The sequence below is a fragment of the Theropithecus gelada genome, chromosome 5 (assembly GCF_003255815.1).
Source record: "Theropithecus gelada isolate Dixy chromosome 5, Tgel_1.0, whole genome shotgun sequence".
Classification (NCBI taxonomy): domain Eukaryota; kingdom Metazoa; phylum Chordata; class Mammalia; order Primates; family Cercopithecidae; genus Theropithecus; species Theropithecus gelada.
This window is the reverse complement of record NC_037672.1, coordinates 140,432,618-140,458,607: the sequence shown is the minus strand read 5'-3', so window position 1 is coordinate 140,458,607 and position 25,990 is coordinate 140,432,618. Positions and strand designations below refer to the sequence as shown.

General features: G+C 35.0%; 1 protein-coding gene across 2 annotated transcripts in view; it reads right to left on the bottom strand.

Moving 5' to 3' along the window:
* Positions 1 to 5,344: 5,344 nt before the first annotated feature.
* Positions 5,345 to 25,990, bottom strand: part of USP38 (ubiquitin specific peptidase 38) — a 39,701-nt gene continuing 19,055 nt past the window's right edge. The window contains exons 6-11 of one of the 2 annotated variants that reach the window (XM_025386476.1): positions 25,357 to 25,472; positions 23,664 to 23,857; positions 19,421 to 19,514; positions 16,658 to 16,764; positions 14,136 to 15,498; positions 5,345 to 8,839 (exon numbers count right to left, since the gene is read on the bottom strand). In XM_025386476.1, coding sequence (XP_025242261.1) covers positions 8,678 to 8,839; positions 14,136 to 15,498; positions 16,658 to 16,764; positions 19,421 to 19,514; positions 23,664 to 23,701 — 1,764 coding nt within the window. In that variant the 5' untranslated portion in view covers positions 23,702 to 23,857; positions 25,357 to 25,472 and the 3' untranslated portion in view covers positions 5,345 to 8,677. The remainder of the gene's footprint in view (positions 8,840 to 14,135; positions 15,499 to 16,657; positions 16,765 to 19,420; positions 19,515 to 23,663; positions 23,858 to 25,356; positions 25,473 to 25,990) is intronic. The other variant, XM_025386475.1, reaches the window with a different exon arrangement.

The following is a 25,990-nucleotide window of genomic DNA, read 5'->3' as shown; positions in this document are numbered from 1 at the left end:
CTCACTACAACCTCCGCTTCTCAGGTTCAAGTGATTCTCCTGCCTCAGACTCCCAAGTAGCTGGGATTACAGGCACACACCACCACACCCGGCCATTTTTGTAGCTTTTGTAGAGATGGGGTTTCACCATGTTGGCCAGGCTGGTCTCAAACCCCTGACCTCATGATCCACCCACCTCGGTCTCCCAAAGTGCTGGGATTACAGGCTTGAGTCACCGCGCCTGGCTGCAACAGTGGGCATTCTTTTGCATTTCCCTCAGTATTATGGTTGTGGAATTCAAATGTTGTGACGTGTATCTGGAGCTCATTCATCTTCCCTGCTGTGAAGGAATTTAATATATATGAATGTCCATCCATAATTTATATTTTTCTAAAAGCAGCAAGAAAAATGAATATCCACAGATTATCCATTCTGTTCTTGATGAATACTTTGGTTCTTTCAAGTTTTAGGCTACTGTGAATAATACGGCATTGAACATTTAAAACCGTTTCTGTGTACACATTTAAAATGTGCTTTATGCACAGATTTTTGTAGTATCTCTCTTTAGCAGTGAAGTTACCAGATAATAATACGGTATGCACATGTTCAGTTTTAGAAGATAGTGCCAGTTTTCCAAAGTAGTTTTATCAATTTACGCTCCTGTAAGTAGTATATGAGAATTAACTTTCTACATCCTCACCAATGTTTGATATTGCCAGTTTTTTTTAAGTTTATTCATTCTATGAGCATTAATGGTGTATTATTGAGGTTTGGTGATTAATGAAGTTCAGCAGGTTTCTGTATGTTTATTAGAAATTTCTTTTCTTTGGAAGTGCCTGCTAAAGTCTTTTGCTCATTTTTCTATGGGTTTTCTATGTTGATTTGCAGTTCTTTATATGTTCACTTATGATTTACACAGATGTACCACTTTGTAGCTTTGTATTTTGTTCTTATTTATTTTTAAATTAGAGACGATGTCTCACTAAATTGCCCGGGCTGGTCTTGAACTCCTGGGCTCGAGTGATCCTCCCGTCTTGGCCTCCCAAAGTGTTGGGATTACAGGTGTGAGCCACCACACCTGGTCCATATTTTATTCTTAATGGAGTTTTTGATGAAAAGCTTTTCACCTTAATGTAATCCATTTTATCACTGTTTTCCTTCATGACTAAGGATTTTTTGGTCCTGTTTAAGAAATCTTAACCATACACCTAGATTTTGAAGATGTTCTAAGTAATCTCTTTGAAGTGTTATTTTCCCTTCCAGTTTACAGTTAAAATCCACTTGAAATGTGTTTTTTATATATAGTGTGCAGCAAGGGTTAAGATTCTTTTATTTTACATGATTACCCACTGTACCACTAAAATTTATGGAAAAGACCATCCTTTTCACATTGCTTTGAAGTGTCACCTTTGTCTAGGGGCCAAGTCATTGCAGTTTGCCTGGGACTTTCTTGGTTTTAGCTGAAATTTCTATGTCTTGGGAACAGCCTCAGTCTCAAACAACCAGGATGATCACATTATTTTTGTCATAAATCACATATACATGTAAGTATGGGCCTATTTCTGATAAGTCCCCTCATCTGAATTATTTTAGCCTTATAAGTTTTATCTTGTAAAGAAAGTCATTCTACCTTGTTCCTCATTTCCAAGAGTCTTGACAATTTTTGGAATTTTTCCCTTTACATTTCAGAATCAGCTCCTCAATACAAAATAGAATTCCCAGATTGGGATCACATTGATTCTATAGACTGGGAAAAGTTAACTATTTATTCTGAGGAAAAATTAAGTATTTATAAAATTGAGTCTTCCAAGCCATGATTTATTTAGGTCTTCTTTAATTTCCTAAATAATGTTTTGCGGTATTGTGTGGCAGTCTTATGCATCTTTTGTTTCTAAAAAACTGTTTCTAGATGTCTAAAAAATTGATTTTTTACATTATTGTCAATATTTTAAAATGTCTTATTCTAATACCTGTCACTGGTGTGTAAATATACCCTTGAACTTTGTATATTAACTCTGTAGTTAGGAGACTTGCTAAACTCAATTCTAGAAGTTTATGTGTAAGTTAAACATTCTTACTTTGGATTCGACATAAACAGGTGGCTGGGACAGAGGCTGTAGTTTGCCCACCTCTGTGTTAGTCCATGTTTATTCTTCTTTTCCTAGGAGTCTTTGTCTGTACAGTGTGTGTTTGATGCACAGTGGATGCAGCAGGAGGTCCAAATTGCTGCTCATGGGCACAGTGTGTCTTGAGCTTCCCAAAACTGTCCCTGCTTTCTTCTTCTGTAAATTGAGTCAATGGTGCCCAATCCATTTCCAAATCTTCCTTCCTTTTTGTAGATCCCCATTTCCACCTGGTATGCTGTCTTCAGCCTGAAGAATTTTAACTTATCTTGTAGTGCAAATATTCGAGAAAAAATTCTCTCAGCTTTTGTCTAAAAATATCTACTTCACCTTCATGTTGAATGAATCTTCACTGGATATAGTGAATATTCACTAAGTTGACTTTTTTTCCCTTCTGCACTTTTTAGATGCCATTCCACTATCCTTAGCTTTCATATTCTGATAAAATGACTGGTCTTTTGTTTCTCTATATCAAGGATCAGAATTTTTTTATGTACCATAGTAAATATTTTAGGCTCTGCAGGCTGTATGGTGATATGGTTACACCATATACAATCTCATCTTGGATTGTAATTTCCACGTGTTGAGGGAGGAACCTGATGGGAGGTGATTGGATCATGGGGGCGAGTTCCCTCATGCTGTTCTCAGGATAGTGAGTTCTTACGAGATGTGATGGTTTTGTAAGATAGTTTTCCCTGCTGTCTCTTGCCTGCCACCTTGTAATGCAAGCCTGCTTCACCTTCTGCCATGATTGTGTTTCCTGAAGCTTCCCAAGTCATGCAGAACTGCGAGTCAATTAATCCTCTTCTTTATAAATTACCCAGTCTCAGGCAGTTCTTTATAGCAGTATGAAAACAGACTAATATATATGGTCTCTGTCATAACTACTCAGCTCTACCATTGTAGTGTAAAAACAGCCATACACAATATGTCACAGGTATAGCAGTGCTTCAATAAAACTTTACTTATGAAAAAACAGGACGCAGGATAGACTTGACCTGTGGGCTGTGTATTGTTTCCTGACTTCATATTCTTTTCCTCTGGGTGCTTTTAATTTTCTCTTGGATAATGGACTCTTGGATCCTCCATTTTTCTCTTCACTGTGCTCATGATTTTCTACGTTCCTTTTAAGCTCCTACTTCGCAAATTCCTTTCTTTCCATAATTTCTGGATTTTTTTCCTTCTTTGAATGCCTCATACTTTTTGATCAGATGCTGGATATTGTGAATTTTACTTCACAATACCAATGCTGGGTATGTATACTGCATTTCCTTAAAGAGATTGCAATTTGTTCTGTATGCAGTTAAATTACTTAAAGAATTTAACCAGCATTAGAATTTGATCCTTTTAAGACCTACTTTTAATCTTTGTTGGGTGTAAACTTTATACTGTAAAGGATTAGCCTTTACTTCAGTGCTAATTTAGCCCCATTGCTAAGCCATGGCCTTCTCAAAGGGAAGCACAATACACACCTCAGGATAAAGGGGGAGACTAATCAGCTTGGGAGGTCAGTATGAGAAGATATGAACATATGGAGGTAGGAGGCAATTAATTAGTCCGCTGAAAGCTGGGAAGAGAAAGTAGCATAAGGTATGCTATCCTGAGACCTGAATGTGCAAAGGTCTCGAGATGGCAAGTATATGGTGCTGTGTGAAAAAACATGATGCAAGGTCCAATATGCATGAGAGAGGGCATAAAGGCAAGAATGGAAGAGATAAGCCTAGTAAAGCAAACAGAAACTAAGCAGGTATAACAAATGAGTTTAAGAACCACATTTCTCAACCCTTTAGATTATCACATATAGGTTTTAACAAAGTAGATCTTTTCTTTATTTTTTTTTCCTAAAGGAATCATGTTTGGAGTGCAAAAGGATAAGGGAAACACTGATATTTCATTTTACAAAATTCATTGTTAAGCTTTTGTTAATATGTAATTTGCTTAAGTCCTGTGCTCCATTAGAATATTGACTTTGGAGCTCTGAAGACGGGTTAAAATCTCAGCTCTGATTTTTACTAGTTGCACGATGTTGAGCAAGTTCCTTAATCAGAGTCTTTATTTTCTTTGTCCATTAAGAGGTGAGGGAGGATATGGGTATGAGCCCACTTATAGGGCTGGTATAAGTTAAAAAGACATAAATATCTGCCAGCACACGGTAGACTCTTGACATATGTTAATAATCCCCTTGAACGAAAGACCTATGGGGAAGAAATTCCTTTTATAGTCCAGTTCTCAACCCAGGTGGCACATTAAAATCACGTGAGGAACTTCAAAAAACATTGATGCCCAGTCTCCACATAATGTAATTGGTCTGGGATGAGGCTTGGGCATGGTATTATTTTTAAAAAGCTCTTCAAGTGATTTTAACATGAAATGCAAGGTTAAAAACTGATGATCTGGCCAGGAAAGGCTAAATTTTTCACCCTCTGAAATCAAGGGGTGTGTGTGTGTGTGTGTGCATGTGCGCGTGTCAACAACACAAGCAAAACATGAAAACATGAGCTCCATGAAGAGAAAAACAACTGCAGGTCGTAACAGACACTGACGAGAGCTGGCAATACACTTGGCTGACTTCTTAGATTCTATTTTTAATGTTAAGTCCACACTGGTTATGTAACAGTGGGGCTAATGGTTTTATATAATAAATTCTTTTGAATTTGTGAAACCTAGATTGCCGATTTTATGAAAATCTTGATTCTCATTTCTTTAAAAATTATTTCTATACAAATTTCTTCATATGGGAAAGCTTTTTTTTTTTAAACAAGCTAGTTTTTATAAAGCAGTTTGTTTTTTTAATCCCCCATTCATTTTGAGGTTCGTTCACTTCTAAAAAAGGACTCTGTAAGAAAATTAACTTAGGCTAACACTGAAGATACATAACAGTTTGATAAAACTTAAGAATATACATATGAAACAGCTTATATTTTAGAATTATTTTTTTTTTTGGGATAGCAACTTTTAATTCAAATTTCCTTACTGTTGAACTTTAACTTCTTAGTTACAGGTTTGCATTATCTAAGATTTAACCTTACTCCTCTGGGCGATGTTACTGAGTTGCTAACAGCAACCAGTTAGCATTTCCTAGTATGTTTTCGTAAAATGTGAATTAACTTTTCTCTACCTCAGGAATATTTAGTTTCAGAAATCTAAACTCATTAGAAAAAATGTATGATGAAAGGATATATAAACTATCGAATTTGTATAAGAAAAAATACTATAAATGTACAGTATTTTTGAAATATTCATTTTAAAAGAGCTCTTTATATGGAATGTATCATGTGAAGTACACAATATAGGAAAAGACTGACTGAGAATTAAAGACCTGGAACAAAGTACAAAGCATCAAAATGAAGATTTCCAGTAACTGGAGAAACTATGCCAATTATTTTTTTCCTAAACTGTGCTGGGCACACAATAAGCATCCAATTCCACTTATTATAAGATGATAGCTTTAAAGAGGTAGTATGTGAAAAGAAGACAACTACTTTTGTAAATATTATACAAAGAACAGAACTGAAGAGAAAAAAATATAGATTTGAACTTAAGACTTAGCTTGAAAATTTTTATTCTTTCCAGATGTGCGTTATATGTAATAGGTTGTTTGAACCTTTCACATGGACCCCCCAATACCTCTAGACATCATGATGGATTTTTATCTCTACATCCAAAGGATCGATCAACAATTTAAGGTATGGAGATAAAAGTCAGGGATCTCCAGGCATATGCTGCCCTGCTTCTCTGATTATTTAGCTGGAAGAGAGGCAGTGGGAAGATGCTTGAATGGAGAATGAGCTAGAATCCTTCTTCCAATTTGAGACATGTTAATGCCATAAATCAGAGTTGCATAGGCACCTGCTTAGTGGATAGGTTATCAGAGCTTGTGTGACATCCTATGTATTTCCTTCTTTGCATGTCTCTAAACAAGTTTTTACTTTAATTGTGTCAATAAACATCTTTGAAAGAAACAGACTCAGATTTACAGTTTTTCATTTTTGCTAGCAGTGAAGCCTAATGCTTCTTAGCAGTAATAAGCAACTTCATTTAAACTGATTACTCTGGACTAAAGGAAAGACAAACAGCAATAGCACTCTACTCAGTCTTCAGAGTTAAATCTCACAAGAGTTGGAGCTAAGCACAAGGGTTAGGAATATGGGAGAAAGAAAAGACCTAATATGACAAATAAATCTGTAATTAAGTCACAGGGATCTGTCAGAATCAGAGCAGTCCTGAGTATTACCTTACTAAAAAAGTTCAGCTGCATAGGTTTTGAATGAAGTTTCTGATTATTCTGGTACCAAATATTTTGAATTCAACAAATCATGTAAAAGGTTACTATATTTTTAATGTTAAAAGGAAGTCTTCAAGTTTTTGGTACTGGTATGAAGTTATTTGAATACTCTCAGTGTTACTATATTCAGTCAGCTTTCCATATCCTCAGGCTCTGTATCCGTAGATTCAAACAACTTTGGATAGAAAATTTAAAAAACCAATAAATGTAATAAAAAATAGCACAAATGAAAAAACAATATAACAACTACATAGCACAATGTAAGTGCTATGCAATCATATCTCATCATGTAGAGATTAAAGTATATGGGAGGATGTGCATAGGTTATATGCAAATTTTGTGCTATTTTATATAAATAAGGGACTTGAGCATCTGTGGATTTTAATATTGGGGGATGGTGTTCTGGAACCAATCCACTGCAGATACTAAGGAAAGACTCTAACTAGAATTCATTTTATCATTTAAAAAAGTCAATACATATTATCTTGATACATAAAATCCTTGAGAGACCTGATTGATATTCATAGATAAAGCTGCGTAAGTCTAATTGCTTTTATGAAAGTTGCTAGAAGCATCTTAGCCCAATATCAATCTATCAAATATTAAATCACTTTACCAATTTCAATAAATGCCAAGACTGATATAATCTGATCATAAGTTGCTATCAAGTAAGTGGATAACTGAATACACAGGATAGCTCAGAAATTCACTATTGGGATAAGAAGACCACAGAAAAGCATGATAACTGGTTCACTCATTTATAAGGAGGAGAACCTTGATTAAATCTGCAAAGAATTTTCAGTTTTTAATCTAATCCGCCCTCCTAATCTTCCTGGTGACTGGAAACAGGTTAGGAATGGGAGGTAGTGGAATAAACATGAGGATTTCTGTTTTTTTTTAACCACTGCCATAAAAGCTTGGGAAAAAGATAAACCCCAAATCATCGAAGAACATTCTTTTCCTTAAAATGTTTTCAAAATAAATATGAGACCAATCTTGAGAACAATGAACAACTGTGGATAAGTTAAAACCTTTAGGAAGGGGGATAACTGGGATAACTCTTGAGTACTGTATAATCAAGAACCAGGAGAACTGACATGTTTCCAGTTTCCTGGCAAAAGAAAGTGTAGAAAGGTAGGGTTTGGCATTTTAACATTTTATCTAGAACTATGAAAATAGAAACAACGGTGCAAAACATATGACTGAAACAAACAAAAAACCCAAATGTACAACTCTAAAAATATGTGATCAATGTTTAATATTCTGAGGAATAAGTAACAAAATCAAGAAAGATTTTATACTTAGCTGGGTTCATTTCCTCTGAATTCTTCTAAGAGTTAAAAATGAACTATCACATTGATTGATTTAGAACCATCAGATTTTACTTAAGGAAAATCTATTACCTTTCAAAAAGTTATAATTTTAATGTTAGCACAAAAATTACTTCCTAACATTTCATTTAAAAAAAAAAAAAAACATTTCGCAGCCAAAGATTCCTATTTTTGAATTACAGTACTGCAAGGCACATACAGAACTCACCTCCTTCAAAACACACAGAAGATATACTCCCTGAAATAGAATTTTAAAATCCTTGAACAATTAGAAATACTACAAAGTTAGCATTTTTTAGGTAAAAATGTTGCTCCTACAGGATCATGCAACTTTCTTAAAATCAATTCAGCACATATGTATAAAGAATCCTTTTTAAAAACATTTGTACTTGAACTACAGATACAGTGATGCTGAAGACACTACACAAAAACTGAAAAGTACTATATCTTGATAAATTTTGTTATTGCCTTCCTTAGAGACTTTATGATCTCTAGTTGATTTTTAAAGACTTGAATTTAATAATGGGGTAATTACACAAGACATAAAGGATTTTTTAAAAACAAGTATTTTTTTTTTTACCTCTAGCATCAATTCTTTTATAAAGAATGCTAAATAAATTACATTTTTTGTTCAGTAAAACTGAAGATAGACCATTTAAATGCTTCTACCAAATTTAATGCAGCTTAATTAGGGACCAGGTACATATTTTCTTCTGAACATTTTTGGTCAAGCATGTCTAACCATAAAAGCAAATGGAATTTTAAGAGGTAGATTTTTTTTCCATGATGCATTTTGTTAATAAATGTGTCAAGAAAATAAAAACAAGCACTGAATGTGTTCTCTTGAAGTATAAGGGTCTAATGAAAAATAAAAGATAGATATTTGTTATAGTCTGTGACATTTTAACAGTCATGGTATTAGATGTTTCGTGACCAGTGCATTTTGGACTCTCTCAGGATCAAAATACGAGTCTGCCAACTGTATTAAATCCTCCTCCACCCCCTCCACCAGTTGGTCCACAGCTTCCTGGTGGGTCATTGTCATCAAATCCATTGGGCCGAAATGAACATGAAGCAGATGCAGCTTGTAGGGCCCGGGCTCGAGCATTCAACTCTTGTTCCTAAAATTAAAAATAATTTTTATGAAATTAAAATGCTAAATACAATGGTTATATCATCTATAGAAATATTTTAAAACTACCTTAATCTGTATAAGCATTCTTCAAATCTCAATAACTTTGAAACTAAAGCACCTACGAAAAAAAAACTTCTCTAAGAAAATATTACAGTTCCTGCAACACTCTAAAACATATTGGAATAGATTCTTTCCTAATATATTTAACATAGAATTCAAAGATTATCACAATAGATTATCTATTCTCTAGCAATTGGGGCTATTTTGGAAGTGGGTGATTACAGTTAAACATATTAATAAAGGAAGAAGAATGAATTTTTTTTCTGCCCTTTCCATAGACTGTTTCTCAATAAATAATAAGACAGGTCTCAAAACACACTGACAAGTAAAATGAAGCCTACCTCCTCACAGTAATATCTAAAACGTTTCCTTATCAGGAAAACTTTTATCAGAAATCAGTCATATTTATCTAGATGCCAGGCATATATTAGGTATTCAATAAATATTAATGATCTCAGATTAGAATTCTATTAGGTGGTTAGCTTCAAAGGGAGCAAATGTGAATAAATACTGGCAAATTCATTTGGCAAGGTATACAACTGGATCTAAAACTGGGACCCACAAACTCTTTGGAAAAATAGGCAAAATATTCTGGCATGTGCCTATTTTTCTGGAAGAGGATCTACAGATTTCAAATGGGGTTGGTAAAAATAAGGTCTAAAAGTTACTGGTCACAGCATACCTGAACTTGTTAGCATAATTATCCTGAAGGGCTTTCAAAATACAGTTAACATTAATAACAAAAACACTATTATTTCGATTTTTCAACTTAAGGCCTAGTGATTTTGCTCCATCTGGCAAGGTAATACTATTTTATAATTTCTAGCTAAAATGATTTAGTTTATTATTATTCCCTCTTCACAAAATGCTCAATTTTTCATTACGAAGAAAAGACCCAGGCATACCCTGACACCTATCTGTCACATTATGGATACTTTATTTTTCAGTAGCATACAGCATCTTCTGTTCAAGTCCCAGTACACAAAATGATCAAGAATCACCTATTTTTATGGCTGAAAGGGACCTTTGATAAATCCTTGTAACAAAATGGCTTAACTAACCAGTCTCTGATAGGGCTTTTAAAACTTAATTTGCAGGATATTTCTTAAAAACATTTTTGTGATTTACAGTGTCATTTACAACAATTGCTGGCTCTTTGGTATAATGTCTACCTACAGAGTATTTTTAAGGTGATATATATATTAATTTATCCTTGATCTATAAAATTAAAGTAGGAATTACAAATGTTTTACAGATTGAAATTAAGTGCCATAAGTAACATCAGAAACAGACACAAACCCACCCAGCCACAAATCCTCATTGTTCTAGCTCTATGACCTATTAAATTATCCAAACAAGCAATGAAACTATGACTCTGTATCTGAGAAACAATACACGGTTTCAGATACATAGATGATGTTCCCTAATGAATTAAAACTGAACAGACATGTAAGGTAGAGTTTAAGAAGTTCTTCTTGAACTTCTGCTACTAAAAGATATGGCAAATTTTGCATAGATGTTTTTGTACAGTGATTCCCTTAAAGAAACTATGTCGAATGACATAAAATATAAAATTAGTAACTCCATTGCATGTGTACCCATGAAACCTATATTGTATTTCAAGATATACAGCATCCCAAAAAAGTAATATTCTTTTTCTGCTTTATTATTTATAGAAATATATGGCTGACAGAAAAAAATGTGCGGTATTCTGTTTTCTGATGATAAGCTTAGACAATGGATAAAAATAGGAAAAACTGTCTTTCATTTTACTTAATATAGGTAAGAACATTTTGTACAATGTCAAAATTATGATTATCATAGAATGTGTAATTTATATCACAAATTTATATGAGTACTAAAGTTATTTCTAATTTCAGTAGTAGACTATAGATCTAGTCACAGGAAAGTTACTGCTCCTTGAGACAAATAATTTGCAGTATATTTATATTTCTCATTCAAGTGAAACTGTTGACATTAATCCTTTTTTTTAAACTGCACATACATATTGAATGTACTCTTCTGAATGTATGAAAAAGAAAAGAATTAAGAAGTTAAGAACTACTACCTCCTCCAAAGAAACAAAGGAAATAAACCAAGCAAGAAAAGATAGGAAGCGGGCTGTGGCTGATGCGGGACAGATGGGTGGGTAATCTGGACCATGCAAGGATGATGTATTACACAATCTCTCACTGCATCCTAACCAAAGGCTTAGTTTTTATATTCCAGACACTAAAACAATGGAGATGCTCCTAATGGAAGCTGGACTGAAGGGAAAGAAATATATGAAGAGAAAAGTCCTTTCAAAAATTTACTTCGAAATCCACAATTTGCATTGTTTTCCCAAATGTCAGGCTATGATACACAGAGTAGAAAATGGTTTGTCATAAAAGATTTTTTGCCTGGGTTTTTCAAAACCATGGATCTTGCCAATACTCAAAAGAGCAACATTTTCTAACACTTGTAAATCTGGTTGTGGCTAGATTTAAAATTGAAAAATGAAATCCTAAAATGTAAAAATGAAATCCTAAAAAAAGCTTCTTAAAATTATCACAAGGTGGGTTTCTAATGTGATTATGAAGTATTAAAATGAAAGCAGCTACCCTGATATGTACTAAAATGTTAAATTCATTAGCAATATTGTTCAAGAGCAGAGGAACTCAAAATGTTCACTTCACATCCTTCCTTTTACGATTTAAGTTTTTATAACTGTTTTATAAATAGGTATAATGCTATTTCTTAAAGCTATAGTCCAGACATAGTAATCTATTATAAAGCATGACATATAAGAATTATATCTGAAAAACGGATATAAAAACAAAATGATAGAATGAAAACACACATGTACATGCTCCAGGTGTTTAAAACTAAGAAGTGATAGCTGAAAACTGCTGTATATATAATCTCAACACTATAGTTTTCTACTGCCTGGTAATTGTGAGCATTCACATAACAGAATAAACAATGTAGTCTCTCAACATGTACTTAAAATACCAGAATGGTCTGATTAAATGGTATGAAAAATTTCACAATTTGAGCCTTTATCAATCACTGTATTTAAAAGTAAATAGGCTGGGCACAGTGGCTCATGCCTGTAAGCCTAGCACTTTGGGAGGCCAAGGTGGGCAGATCACTTGAGGCCAGGAGTTTGAGACCAGCCTGGCTAACATGACGAAACTTGTCTCTACTAAAAATACAAAAAAATTTACCAGGCATGGTGGCGAATGCCTGTAATCCCAGCTACTTGGGTATCTGAGACCTGAGATTTGCTTGAACCCAGGAGCGGAGGTTGCAGTGAGCTGAGATCAAGCCACTGCACTCCAGCCTGGGTGACAGAGTGAGACTCCGTGTCAATCAATCAATAAATAAATGTAAATAATCACAATCTAAATATAAGTTCCTAACTGAGTTGATTATTGGGCCACATGCAGTGGCCCAGCACTTTGGGAGGTCGAGGAGGGAGGACTGCTTGAGCCCTGGAGTTTGAGACTAGCCTGGGTAAAATGGCAAGACAATCTTTAAAAAAACTTTTTTTAAAAATTAGCCAGGCATGGTGACACATGCCTATAGTCCTTAGCTACTCAGGAAGCTGAGGCAGGAGGATCACTTGAGCCCAGGGGTTCAAGGCTTCAGTAAACCATGATCACGGCACTGAACTTCAGCCTGGGTGACAGAATGAGACAATCTCAAAAAAAAAAAAAAAATTGAATACTTATTATTGTATTTTTGCTTTAAAAGGGTACTCTGATAATGAAACTCTGATTTACTACCTAGTCTTAATAAGGAAAATACCTTAATGTAAAATTTGGCGGTATCTTTTCTTGCATTAAACAACTTGTCAATATGAAACTTAAGACGGAATTTACAGCTGCATAAAACTGAAAAACTGAATTAACAAAATACAGAATGCTTTTTCTTTATATTAAAGTAACATACGAGTCTTAAAATAATAATGAAAAGAACAGTTCCTCATGCTCAAATATTGTATAATCAGAAAGTAATGGGGTAAATGGCAAGATAAACTGGAAAATCACTTGGAGCTAAGCTACAAACAAGTAGTTGCTATGGCTATACAAGCATTTGGGATTCTAATCACAGAAATGAGAGTAGTCTTTTATCTTTCAAAACCCGTATTTCTCCTTTGACTAATGTTTATATGATATCTAGTAAGAAGGACACAGTTGAATACAATCTATTTCTAGTATGTTGATTATAAGCCATCTGACTAGATGTTAGTCTTCAGTAGTTAATCAGTTCAAACAAATATTCTGATTTTCTATTTATTTCTGTAAAGTTCATTGTTTTTGTCACTCAAGAACATTGCTATATTTCTTTAAAAATGTATGAGTATTTTATAATGCAGTAAATTTGAAGGCTTTTGAGAAAATTTCCCTCTAAAAATCAGTACTATAGTGGTACATTTCTTATTCTATCTGTATCTTTCAGGAGTGACTTTCAAACACAAAATTTTTTAAATGTACTCATTCAAACTCAAAATCACTGAGACCACCCAATTAATATACCTAGAATTTCACCTGTAATTTACTGCTAGCCCTGTATGTTGAGAACAAACTGGCAAGTTTCAAAACAACAACAACAAAAAAATACTTTCAGCAAGAATGTTAACTTTTTATTAGCCTTTAAGTAATAAAATCACTAACTCCTTGAAAAAAGTATATTTATGAATAAATTTATCTCATATAAAACCATTCCTTGGCTTTGATTTACAATTGTTCTCTTATCTCCTTGGTTTTGCTGCCCACATCCTCAAAGAATATGAGTATCTTTTCTTTACATAGTCTACCTTTTAGTGTTTTTTAATCTTATCCACCTAAGTATCAATAAATAGCCCTTAAAATATTTGCACAAAGGTCTGGCGGGCATAAACACCACATTTAGCAGTTGTTTCCTCTGGTGGGTGAGACTGAGGATATGTCCACTTTTGTAAACTTTCTGTATTTTGTATGGCATGATTTCATAATGAGCCATCTTTTGTAATGAACAAATAAAATCTTCCGCATTGCACCTGATTGACACTTTTCATTTAAATTGTCACAATATTAGAAAGGCAATTTATACAGGTAGAGAATACTTCATATAAATCCAGACCTACATTTCAGAGTTTCATAAAAACTTGTAAGTTAGATTTCAAAATGAGGGTACTCACTTAACTATCTATCAATTGTTTAATATTTTCAACAAATAAAGTATTTCCAACTTACCTGTAAATATAGTTTATTGTCTTTTGTTATAGCATCCATAAGTTCTTTCTGCAGAGGTGGGTCTCCATTTATCCAGAGTCCACTGGTTGGGTTATTACCACTTAAACCATTAGTACTATGCTGTTTTTTATACAAAAGCACATAAGCTGTGTCCTTTGGAAACCTACTTGTAATTTTCTGGACTGACTGAAATGAAGTAAATGTCACTCTACTGTCATTAAATAAAAACCATTCTTTTGACATTTCCTTATTTTCCAAATCCTGTTCAAAAACTGCACTGGGACTCTCTCTCCCTAGTAAATGACGCTGGGAGGATGCTAATGCCAGAGCCTCAGACTGGTGGTATATCTGATATGAAGACTCTGTACCTGTGATATTTCTGGCATAAGAATAGTAATGCCCACTTTCAGAGGATATACCAGAGTGAACCACAACAGAACTTAATAGATAGGGCACCAATTTTGTGCAGGAAGCTTCATCAGTCCCTGAAGGCTTTAATTTTTTAGCAAGGTTCTCACTAAGATCAGTGAAGTCAACATCTACAGACCAACTTTCTGACAACGAAGAGAAAGAAGTAGTTCTTTTAACTGGCAACTCCAAAACCAGTGGCAGTGATACATTGTCTAAAATTTTCCTTCTCACATGATACTTCTGATCATACGAAAATCTCAGGAGAGTAAGAATAAGGTATTCAGGTTCCTCTGTGATTTGCATAGTTTTCTCAGCATTCTGCAGAGAGGCACAGTTTTCACAATAATATTGGTTATCACCAGTAAGAATCTCTGGAGCCAAAAAATAATTTAGTAAGTCAGTTACTGAAGGTGTGGTTTCACCTCCTGGTTTCTGAGGTACATCTTTATTAACAAGAATCCTGTTAGATTCGTTAGGGACAGAAGTGTTTTCAGAACAGTAAAACTCATTAGGAGGACTGCCTGTGGTTCTTTCATTCACAACTGAGTCACAGATGAAGGCAGCCGTTGTTGGATTATAAACTACTGGTTCTTCTGAAGGACTGGGTATAGTGGCTTGCATTAGACCACCATCTTGTGTACTGGGTGATGATGCTGGATCTTGGAAAGACATGTTTTCCAAAGAAGAGGAAGGACAAAAGGCAAGCGAAAGATCTGTAAAGGCTTCCACTTTTTGTGAGGTACTCCTGCAGTTCAAACAACATATGTGAGTTCGTAATTTTCCTCCAAACATTTTTTCTATTAAAGTCTTCTCACTGTCAGTTGTACGAGGGGTCTCTGTTAGTACTGCTGCTTTACTAGCTACTTCCTGTAAAGAAGTTTCACTGCATTCCAGAATTTCAGAAGGCTTGTGTGAGGACTGAACTTTCAAGATCTTTTCTTCTTCATGGAGCCTGCAGGAGAGGATATCATTATATAGCTACTTAAATTAACTTCAAATGTCATTTCTATTTAAAAATATTAGTGGCTTCTATAAACTATTTTAATCAAATTTAATGTTTAATGTAAACAAATCAAGTTTTCCTGTTTTAATTAAAAGAAAATTGAATAGCTTGAGAATGCAGGAAGAAAGCTGGGTGGCTATTACTACTCTATATTCTCATTACACTTTCTTCATACTGCTACTTAAGAGCACGTATTACATTGCAGTTAATTATAAACGTCCCTTAACTGTCTTATATATCTCTGTCTTCCTGACATCTCATAGAAAGTCAGGCACAAATAAACTACTGAATAGATTCTTAGCTGAATGGAAGGAAGGCTGCACATACCGAGCCCAACTAACTTTACTAGTCATTCCACAGAGCAGAACAAAGACAGGGAGATACAGATGATAACAGGTTTTATTAATTAAGTGGTCAGGCGACAATAAAATATACCAAACCCATACAATTATGAACTGGTCTAAAGGAGTGCCTCTCAAATTTTTTGGTGCCAGGACCCCTTTAACCTCTTAAAATAATTAAAAAACAAAGAGCTTTCCTTTATATGGGTTGTATCTATTGATATTTACTGTCAGAACTGAGAAAATAAAATATTAACATTTAACAAACAATAATAAACCCATTATTTAATATTAGTAACATTTTAAAAACGAAAAAGTTGTATTTTCTAAAACCAAAAAAAAAAAGTAAGAATGGCAGTGTTTTACATTTTGCAAATACTTTAAGTATCTGGCTTAATAGAAGACAGCTGGAGCCTCATATCTTCTTTGCATTCTATTGTTATATGTTTTTTGGATGAAACATAGAAAGAAAATGTGGCCTCACACAGTTATGCTGTTGGGAAAGAGAAGACCTCACAGACTCCTGAAAGTGTTTTGGGAACCCGCAGGGGTCCCTGTATCACACTTTGAGAACAGCTGGTCTCAAGGAAGAAAATTCAAAAAAGGAAAACCAATTAAAAACAATATATAAAAAACATACAAGAAATGCAATAGTATTTTAAAAAGTAACATTCCAAATATGTTTTTAAAGGTAAAAGCAATATTAAGTAGAATTAAACTGTTATGAAAGACAACACTCAAATCACAATTTTAAGAATACATTTTACCTGTCAAGGAGAAATCTGAGGTATTCAGAACAGTCTTGCTGTGATCTGGGAGTAAACCATGGAGGTCTGGAAGCCTCAAAGAATATCCGAGGTGCGTATGCTTCCCTCTTTTAATAGCAATTGAGAAAATATAAGGAAGTGATTCTTATAGCATGAACCAAGTAACTGAAATCTTAATATACAGTGTTTAATAAAGATTATTTACAGTTAACATCGCATCAGCCAAAAGGGCCGGACATGGCAACTCAGGGACAAATAAAATTATTTAGAAATAAAGTTAGGTAATCTTTAGTCGTAATTGCTCACTCTGCAGAGCAGAATTGAGAGCTAGAGAAACATGTGACTTGTCCAGGGTCATACAGCTAAATGAGTGGCACAGGACATTAAGGTAGAACCCAAGTCTAACTCTCGATATAAAGCTCCTAGTATCATCCCTCTACGACAGTCACATGTTTGAGTCCACAATTTTTTGATAAAAATCAAATCTAAAAAAGATTAATGTATATTTTGTTAGTGTGTATTCTGAACAAAGTAATAAAGGAAATACTCTACAGTAGAGTCATGGATACCTACTTTAGGTGAAAATTTCCTTGAGTAGATACGTCAAAAAATGTGCAGATTGTGAGTACACTGGTTAGAAACCCTTGCTAATTTTTTTTTTTTTTTTTTTTTTTTTTAAGTATAGAAGCTGTTTAGTGATTAAATTGTGGACTCTAGAGCGATCCAGGTTCAAATCCTAGATTTTGCCATGACAAAAGAGAACTGAAAAGGCATCTCAAAGATGTGATTATAAGTTGAAACTTTGGAATTCTCTTGACATTGATTATTTGTGGCATAACTTCGTAACAATGAAGTTCTTAGTTAAGAAAAATTTTACCCAAATTAAGGGTTTACAGCATTCTGAAGGAAGTTTAGCCTATGTTAAACAGGGGCTTCAGAGCTGTTTGGTTCATATCTCAATCCTGCTGCTTGTTTGCATGACCCTGAACAGGTAATGTAAGCCTGTTTTCTTCATCTGTAAAATGGGGATATACCTTATTACATGATAGACTGTTTTTGATGATTAAGACATAAAAGATTTAGACCAGGGGCTAAAAAATGTAAATGTTCAATAAGTTTGTTTTATTAATTATAAGATAAAAGGACTTTTCAATTATATGAGAAAATCTATCTGCCTAAAATAATCTGTCAGGCTGCTACCAGAGAGAGTCTCAACTGTGACAGAAATTTAATCAGGCTCTTTTTAATTTCTATTTTTCTTCTCTTGGGAGGAGCAGGGAAACCTCCCCTAAGATTTTAAGTTAATACAGTATATATCTGCCTACATATACATATAAACATATATATTTTATACATAATAAATACAGACTAGTGATAAAGAAAGCACAAAAATCAATTTATGAGGAAAAAACAGGGAGTGAGGAAGGAGACAGTTTTCATTTCATTTCCCTTGGTCTTGATATGGTAAATTTAATTTGTGAACATACTTTCCCCAGATAAAGAATAATACAATTATCTGAGTATATAACTACTCATAGGCCATTACTATCATCTCATATTAATCCTGTCTAGATTCTTTCCATTTAAGAAGTTATATCTGTGATATTTCTCAGCTTGTAGAAAGAAAACAAAAGCATTCCCATCAACTGAATCCCACCAATTCTCAACCTATTGTTTCTTCTGGCCCTAACTACTACTCCTTTAGACCTCTGTGAGACAAAGGCAATGAAAGTAAAACCAGAAAAATAACATATATTATAAATAATGGTATGTATATAATTCATGTGTATAGGCTCAAAATCTAAACTAAAAGTTCTTTGAACATAAAGACTCTTTTTTTTTTTTCAGACAGGGGCTCGGTCTGTCAGCTAGGCTGGAGTGCAGTGGCATGATTTCGGCTCACTGCAAGCTCTGCCTCACGGGCTCAAGCAATTCTCCTATCTCAGCCTCCTGAGTAGCTGGGATTACAGGCATGTGCCACCATGCCCAGCTAAGTTTTGTATTTTTAGTAGAGATGGGGTTTCACCATGTTAGCCAGTCTGGTCTCAAACTCCTGACCTCAGGTAATCTGCCCGCCTCGGCCTCCAAGTGTTGAGATTACAGGTGTGAGCCACGGCGCCTGACCAAGACTCTTCCTTTAATGCTTACCATTGACTGCATATAGTGTCTCTTAATAAATGTGAATATTTACTATATATGACCACCTTGGTGCCATTAACATAAATTAATGACCCTGGATTAATGTGTGGACATAAAAGATCACCACAAAATTTTAAGTTCTAGAACTTAACAGATAAACAGAACTGCAGAGATCTTTAGTTATAATGAATGGGTATACATAAGAAAAGAGAAAAAAGCCCAGGCACCGCAATATTATTTTAGTTGCTCATTATTGTACAAATCTATTAATTTAGTATCAGGAAACAAAGATGCATTCAAAAATAATTCTTCATGAAGGAGCTTATTTATTGGATAGGAAATCATATTTTGTTTGTAAAAATTTCTAGATCAATGGGTCAGCATAATATTCAGCTACAATAATGGGAAGCAAGAGAAAAATATAAAAACTTAGGGCATATCCTGAAAATAGAAAAATATCTAGATATTTTAGGCAGTATCTCTTTAGCATTTCTAAGTGTATTTGTTGTACAGATGAGATATCTATTATATTATTTCATCAGTTAAAAAGGTTAGGTATAATGTAAAGTTTAATGAATATTACCACAGTTAACATAAACATACTATACACACAAACACACTCACCTGCGTATGAGCCAGAAAGGCAAAAAGATGTTGTAATTTTTTCATTAATGAATTGCACCCATTTAGATTTAAAGATAATACTTGTCTCCTGAAACTGAGAGAGAATATAATGATTTATGTATATGTGTGCACACACACACATGCATTTTTAAAAAGCTTTTTTAATTTTTTCTGAGACAGAGTCTCCTTTTGTTGTCCAGGCTGGAGGGCAGTGGTGCAGTCTCAGTTCACCGCAACCTCCACCTCCCAGGTTCAAGCGATTCTTGTGCCTCAGCCTCCTGAGTAGCTGGGACCACAGGTGCGTGCCAACGTGCCCAGCTAATTTTTGTATTTTTTGTAGAGACAGGGTTTCACTATGTTGGCCAGGCTGGTCTCGAACTCCTGGCCTCAAATGATCCGCCCACCTAGGCCTCCCAAAGTGCTGGAATTACAGCCATAAGCCACTGTGTCTGGCCATTTAAAAGCATTTCTTAAAAGCTAAAAGCAAGTTAGTTCAAGAATTTATTGTCCTAAGGCCGGGCGCGGTGGCTCAAGCCTGTAATCCCAGCACTTTGGGAGGCCGAGACGGGCGGATCATGAGGTCAGGAGATCGAGACCATCCTGGCTAACAGGGTGAAACCCCGTCTCTACTAAAAAATACAAAAAACTAGCCGGGCGACGTGGCGGGTGCCTGTAGTCCCAGCTACTCGGGAGGCTGAGGCAGGAGAATGGCATAAACCCAGGAGGCGGAGCTTGCAGTGAGCTGAGATCGGGCCACTGCACTCCAGCCTGGGTGGCAGAGCGAGACTCCGTCTCAAAAAAAAAAAAAAGAATTTATTGTCTTTAAAGTAAAACTTCATTTACCTATGGCCCTTTTCCTGAGGAAGTTACCTATCTAACAGTAAAGAAGGAAGGGAAGAATGACAATAAATTAACACTTACTATAAAGTGTGCTAATGGACTATGTGCTATCATATGTTATTTCTATTTTCTGGATTAGCAAATAGAAATAGATTAAGCCATTAATTTATAACATAAGTAAACAACTTAAATTCTTTCAAATCGTCATGAAATAAAAAAATATGCTGTCATTAAAACACATAAAGTTAAAGTCATTCAGAGTACAGCAAGGGAAAATGATAAACTACTTAAAAAAAAAAAAAGTAAAGGGACAACTGGGTATCCATCTGGTAAAAAATGAAGTTACATAAGATTATACACCATCACAGATACCACAGGACTAATGAGCTAGATATAAAATACAAAACTACTAAAGTACTTAAAATAAAGAAAGAAGAAATTTAGAGGATAAAGGCCTTCAAAAGTCCAGATGCTATAAATGAAAAGTAGAAGACTGGGACACATAAAATAAAAAAAGTATAAATAAAACACCCCACAAATTTGAATTGTGACTGGAAAAAAGCATGTAGCAAAGGATGATCATCCAGAGTATATATAAATCAACACGAAAACAAAAAAGACCCAACAAAAAGATGTACAAAGAAAAGAACAGGTTATTTGGAAGAGAAACACAAATGAATGAAGAAAAATAAGAGAGGGAAAAAACTCTGTAATTAGCAGCGATATGCAAGTTAAAAGAGGCATTTTTCTTCATATTGGCAAAAAATTAAAAAGGCTGATTTGCTGCTAAAGGTACACGGTCTAGGTACAATCTTATATTAGTATCATAGTTCAAAATGCTACAGCTTTTCTGGAGAGCAATTTGAAAGATATTCAAAGGATATTCAAAGATATGGAGGATATTCAAAGAAAAATCCTCTATATCTGTATAAGGGCAGACAGATGTTAATTATAAGCAAAACAACCTACTATTCATCAATAGGAGCATTATTAAAGGATTATTTACTAAATACCCGTTTAATTTAATGAGTATTTAATAAATAAATGATGGCATACACATTTACTGGGAATGACACGGATCTGTATTGCCCCAACATGGGAGTATTTCAAATACAAATTATTAAATGATAAAAGCAAGTGGCTAGAATACATAAATAGGATTCTCTGCAAATTTTCTTTAAAAAAATGCATTTGTTTTCATATTAAATACAAACATGCAACTGTACCAAAAAAGGTCTGGAACAATGTAAACTGTTAACAAAATTACTTTTGGAAATGGGAATATCTGCTTTTTATTCTATATAAAATTTAATTATTTTTAAACTATGAAGAAGAATTCATATATTACTTAAGAAATAAAATGTGCTGTCTTCCTATTCAAAGATAATATTATTGGCCACTGTTCAGCAAAAGATAACCTTTTATTTGCTCTTGCTGTTGCAACTGCTTTGGTTTTCTGTTTTCTCTGTCATCTGTAAAAGGAGATGTCTGGACTAGATTACCTCTTATGGTAAGACGGGGATTCTTTTAGTCTTATGCCTAGTATCACTTGTGTCTAAAGATATATCTATTTTCTAAAAAAAAAAAAAAAAAAAAAAATTCTCACAATTCCAAATATAAACAAACCAAAAAATTAAATGCTAAACGAAACCAAAAACACCTGAGTGCTGGTATTATAATCTGGGGCCCAACAATAAAATAAAGCGAATTCTACATTTCTTTCTTTCTTTTTTCGTGAGATGGAGTCTCGCTCTGTCACCCAGGCTGGAGGGCAGTGGCGCGATCTTGGCTCACTGCAACCTCTGCCTCCCGAGTTCAAGTGATTCTCCTGCCTCAGCCTCCTGAGTAGTTGGGATTACAGGCACACGCCACCATGCCTGGCTAATTTTTGTATTTTCAGTAGAGATGGGGTTTCACCATGTTGGTCAGGCTGGTCTCGAACTTCTGATCTCGTGATCCACCTGCCTCACTCTCCCAAAGTGCTGGGATTACAGGTGCAAGCCACCACGCCTGGCCAAATTCGACATTTGATAGTTTAAGATTCCTCTGGGCAGGTGTAACAACTTGGAAAAGCTTAGAACTCAATTTGTAAACCTCTTTGGGCAAGTTCTGTGAATACTTTATTGGTATTCAGGAGAAAAATTCAGTCATGTTTTTGTCTTCAGGAAGAGTTTATCATTATTTTGTACCTTTGCAGATAGCATTCACATAACTAACAACTTCTGATTTCCTATTTGCTTAGGTGCAAAAGAAAACGGATTTGAAAGAAAATTCTTAAGAGGGGAAAGAAACATGTCTGTTTATACAGGTGTTCAGCAATTATTGCCCTAGGGTAGAGCAGAACTTAAACTTCTTAAACAGCAACAAAGTTGTTGATCTGACAACAAAATACCAACGGGCAGATAAAATTATATATGACTTCCCTCAAAACACATACAGATTAAAAAAATTTTAGTCTCACAGGATAATAAGAGTGAAGTACTCTAGCACACTTAAACTCTTTGGAATAGGTGCAATCAATCCTTCTTTTACGCTGTTAAAAATCATCAGAGTAGCTGGGCGCGGTGGCTCATGCCTGTAATCCCAGCACTTTAGGAGGCCGAGGCAGGTGGATCACGAGGTCAGGAGATCCAGACCATCCTGGCTAACACGGTGAAACCCCGTCTCTACTAAAAATACAAAAAATTAGCTGGGCATGGTGGCGGGCACGTGTAGTCCCAGCTACTCAGGAGGCTGAGGCAGGAGAATGGGGTCAACCCGGAAGGTGGAGGTTGCAGTGAGCTGAGATCGCGCCACTGCACTCCAGCCCAGGTGACAGTGTGAGACTCTATCTCAAAAAAAAAAAAAAAAAAAAAAAAAAAATCGTCAGAGTAATTTCTTTAACGTGACATTTAAATGCAATGAATAATAAGCAGAATTAATGTTACCTTTTCTTTTTTTGAGACTGAGTCTCAGTCTGTCACCCAGGCTGGAGTGCAATGGAACGATCTTGGCTCACTGCAACCTCTGCCTTCTGGGTTCAAGTAATTCTCCTGCCTCAGCCTCCCGAGTAGCCAGGATTACAGGCACCCGCCACCACACCCAGCTAGTTTTTGTATTTTTAGTAGTGATGGGGTTTCGCCATGTCGGCCAGGCTGTTCTTGAACTCCTGACCTCAGGCGATCCACTGGCCTCGGCCTCCCAAAGTGCTGGGATTACAGGTGTGAACCACCACACCCAGCCTAATGTTAACATTTTCATAGTTTCTGAGCACTAATAGCAATTTCATTTCTGAATAAGGCAATAAAAGTTAACATTTATGCCATTTATATGGAATAATGTGTAGACAATTCTATCATCTTATATTTCATCAGCATGCATCAACCTCTACAGTTAAAATGAAAAGATTCAAATTTAAACTTACTCTGTGGCCATAAACAAGGCTTGTATAACACTGTTCATATAACATGTATTTCCTAGGTTAATAAGACCTGTTTTCCCAGTTTCAGATTTTCCAGAAAGTCTAGACAAGCAAGACGCCAAAGAATTGGATTGAGAAGTCCAGGCACTTTGATTGAGAATTAACTTAATCTTCTCTTCACTGGGTTTAGGAAAATCCTACAGGCCATACAGAAGAAAAACAGTTTAAAAGTAAAGTAAAAATTATTTTTGTTGTTTAATTAACAGCATTAAGATTCTTACACTGACATTTGAACTTTCTTTCCCCCCACTTAGTTTTGAAGTAACTGGTAGTACTTGGCTAGTCATCAAAATATCAAATTTAACTGTATGGCAAAAATAAATACTGTTTAATAACAGAGTTTATCAAGTTGAAAAATACTCAAAAGCTGGAAATTCAAGTCGCATTTGAACTATTTATGTTCTCTACATGCCAGCAAAATGTTTATAAAATAAAACTTTGGGGTCAGAGAATAAACTGCAGTGCTATTCAAAGGCAGTAGAATGAAGACTTAAATTTTAGCACACAATTAAACATAAGCAAACAATTTGTTTTCAAATTTTGTAATAAAAATGTCTCCTTTTCATTAAATACTAATATTTACTCAGTATTAACCCTTAGAAATAAAATCGCAAAGTAATTAAGAAATGAGAAATGAAAGCATCTATGCACAATGACCTTTAACTTTAAGAAAAATAAAACTTAATCTCATGTTACCCATACAGAAAATTATTACAACATACGGATTTTTCTTATCAACTTGGTGAAGTATGAGATAACATTTCAAGTGTAAATTATTTCAAGCATGAACAGAGCACTGGAGAGTTAAGAGAAGTTGGTAAAATCATTAGGGCTTATCCGGACTGCTATTAGCATCTGGCACTTAGACCTTAGCAAACAAATATTTTCTAAAGGAGTTTCAATCTTCTAATTTTTGTTGTTGTTGACAGCTAAGAGTGCTTTCTTTGGGCTTAGAGCGAGCCCCTTGTTTCTTCTGAGCCTATATGAGTTATCAGAATTTTCAACATGAAAAACTCTGATGAACTAAAGAATGGCAATCAATTAACAAGTGCAGCAACTATCATCTATGGATCCAGTGACAATGTAGAAAGAGATTAATATTACCATCAAATCCACTCCACAATGCTCCTGTACATAATTTACTTCTGAAGTGTCAAAGTGTCACACCAGCAATATACATTAATTGCTTAACAGTCTGTTTTCTGAGCTCAACCAAAATAAGTTTGATTTAGTTAATGATACAGTAAAAAGAACTGTTTTTAATCCATCTCAGATACAGAAGTAAAGATAAGACCTTTATATTGAAATTCAGATCTCAAAAAAAACAAAAAAACACCAATAGGATTGATTTCTAATAATTTCTGATTAAGTTTGGCTGAGTTCAGTTCTCTAATTCTTTTGCTATACACTGATTATGCAGTAAGTTTACTGAGAGGAAAGTATGTTTATTGTGATCCAGTCTTCAACACAAACAGAAGTGCTTTTTAGGCTAGGCACAGTGGCTCATGCCTGTAATCCCAGTACTTTGGGAGGACGAGGATCACTTGAGCCTAGGAATTCAAGACCAGCCTGAGCAACACAGTGAGGCCCCTTCTCTACAAAAAATAAAAAATTAGCCTGGCGTGGTGGTGTGCACCTGTAGTCCCAGCTACTTGGGAAGCTGAGGCAGGAGGGTCACTTGAGCTCAAGATGTAGAGGCTGCAGTGAGCCATGAGCATGCCATTGCACTTCAGCCTGGGCAACAAAGCACGACTGTCCAAAAAAAAAAAGTGCTTTTTAGATCCATTTACATATAAAATTGAAACACAGTATAACTCCACAAATAATTCAAGTAAAGATTCTAAACATTGATGAACAGTCCACAGCAAAAATATAATTCAAAAAGAGGTCAGATGCAGTGGCTCACGCCTGTAATCCCAGCACTTTGGAAGGCCAAGGCAGGCGGATTACTTGAGGTCAGGAGTTTGAGACAAGCCTGGCCAACATGGTGAAACCCTGTCTCTACTAAAAATACAAAAATTAGCCAGGTGTAGTGGCAGGTGCCTGTAGTCCCAGCTACTCAGGAGGCTGAGGCAGAAGAATTGCTTGAATCCAGGAGGCAAAGGTTGAAGGGAGCAGAAATTGCACCACTGCACTCCAGCCTGGGTGACAGAGCGAGATTCAGTCTCAAAAAAAAAAAAAAAAAAAAAAAAGAATTAAAAAGGGGAAGAAATCAAAGTCAAATATTTTATTAAACTCCATTTCCTGTATTCTAAGACATACTCTACATA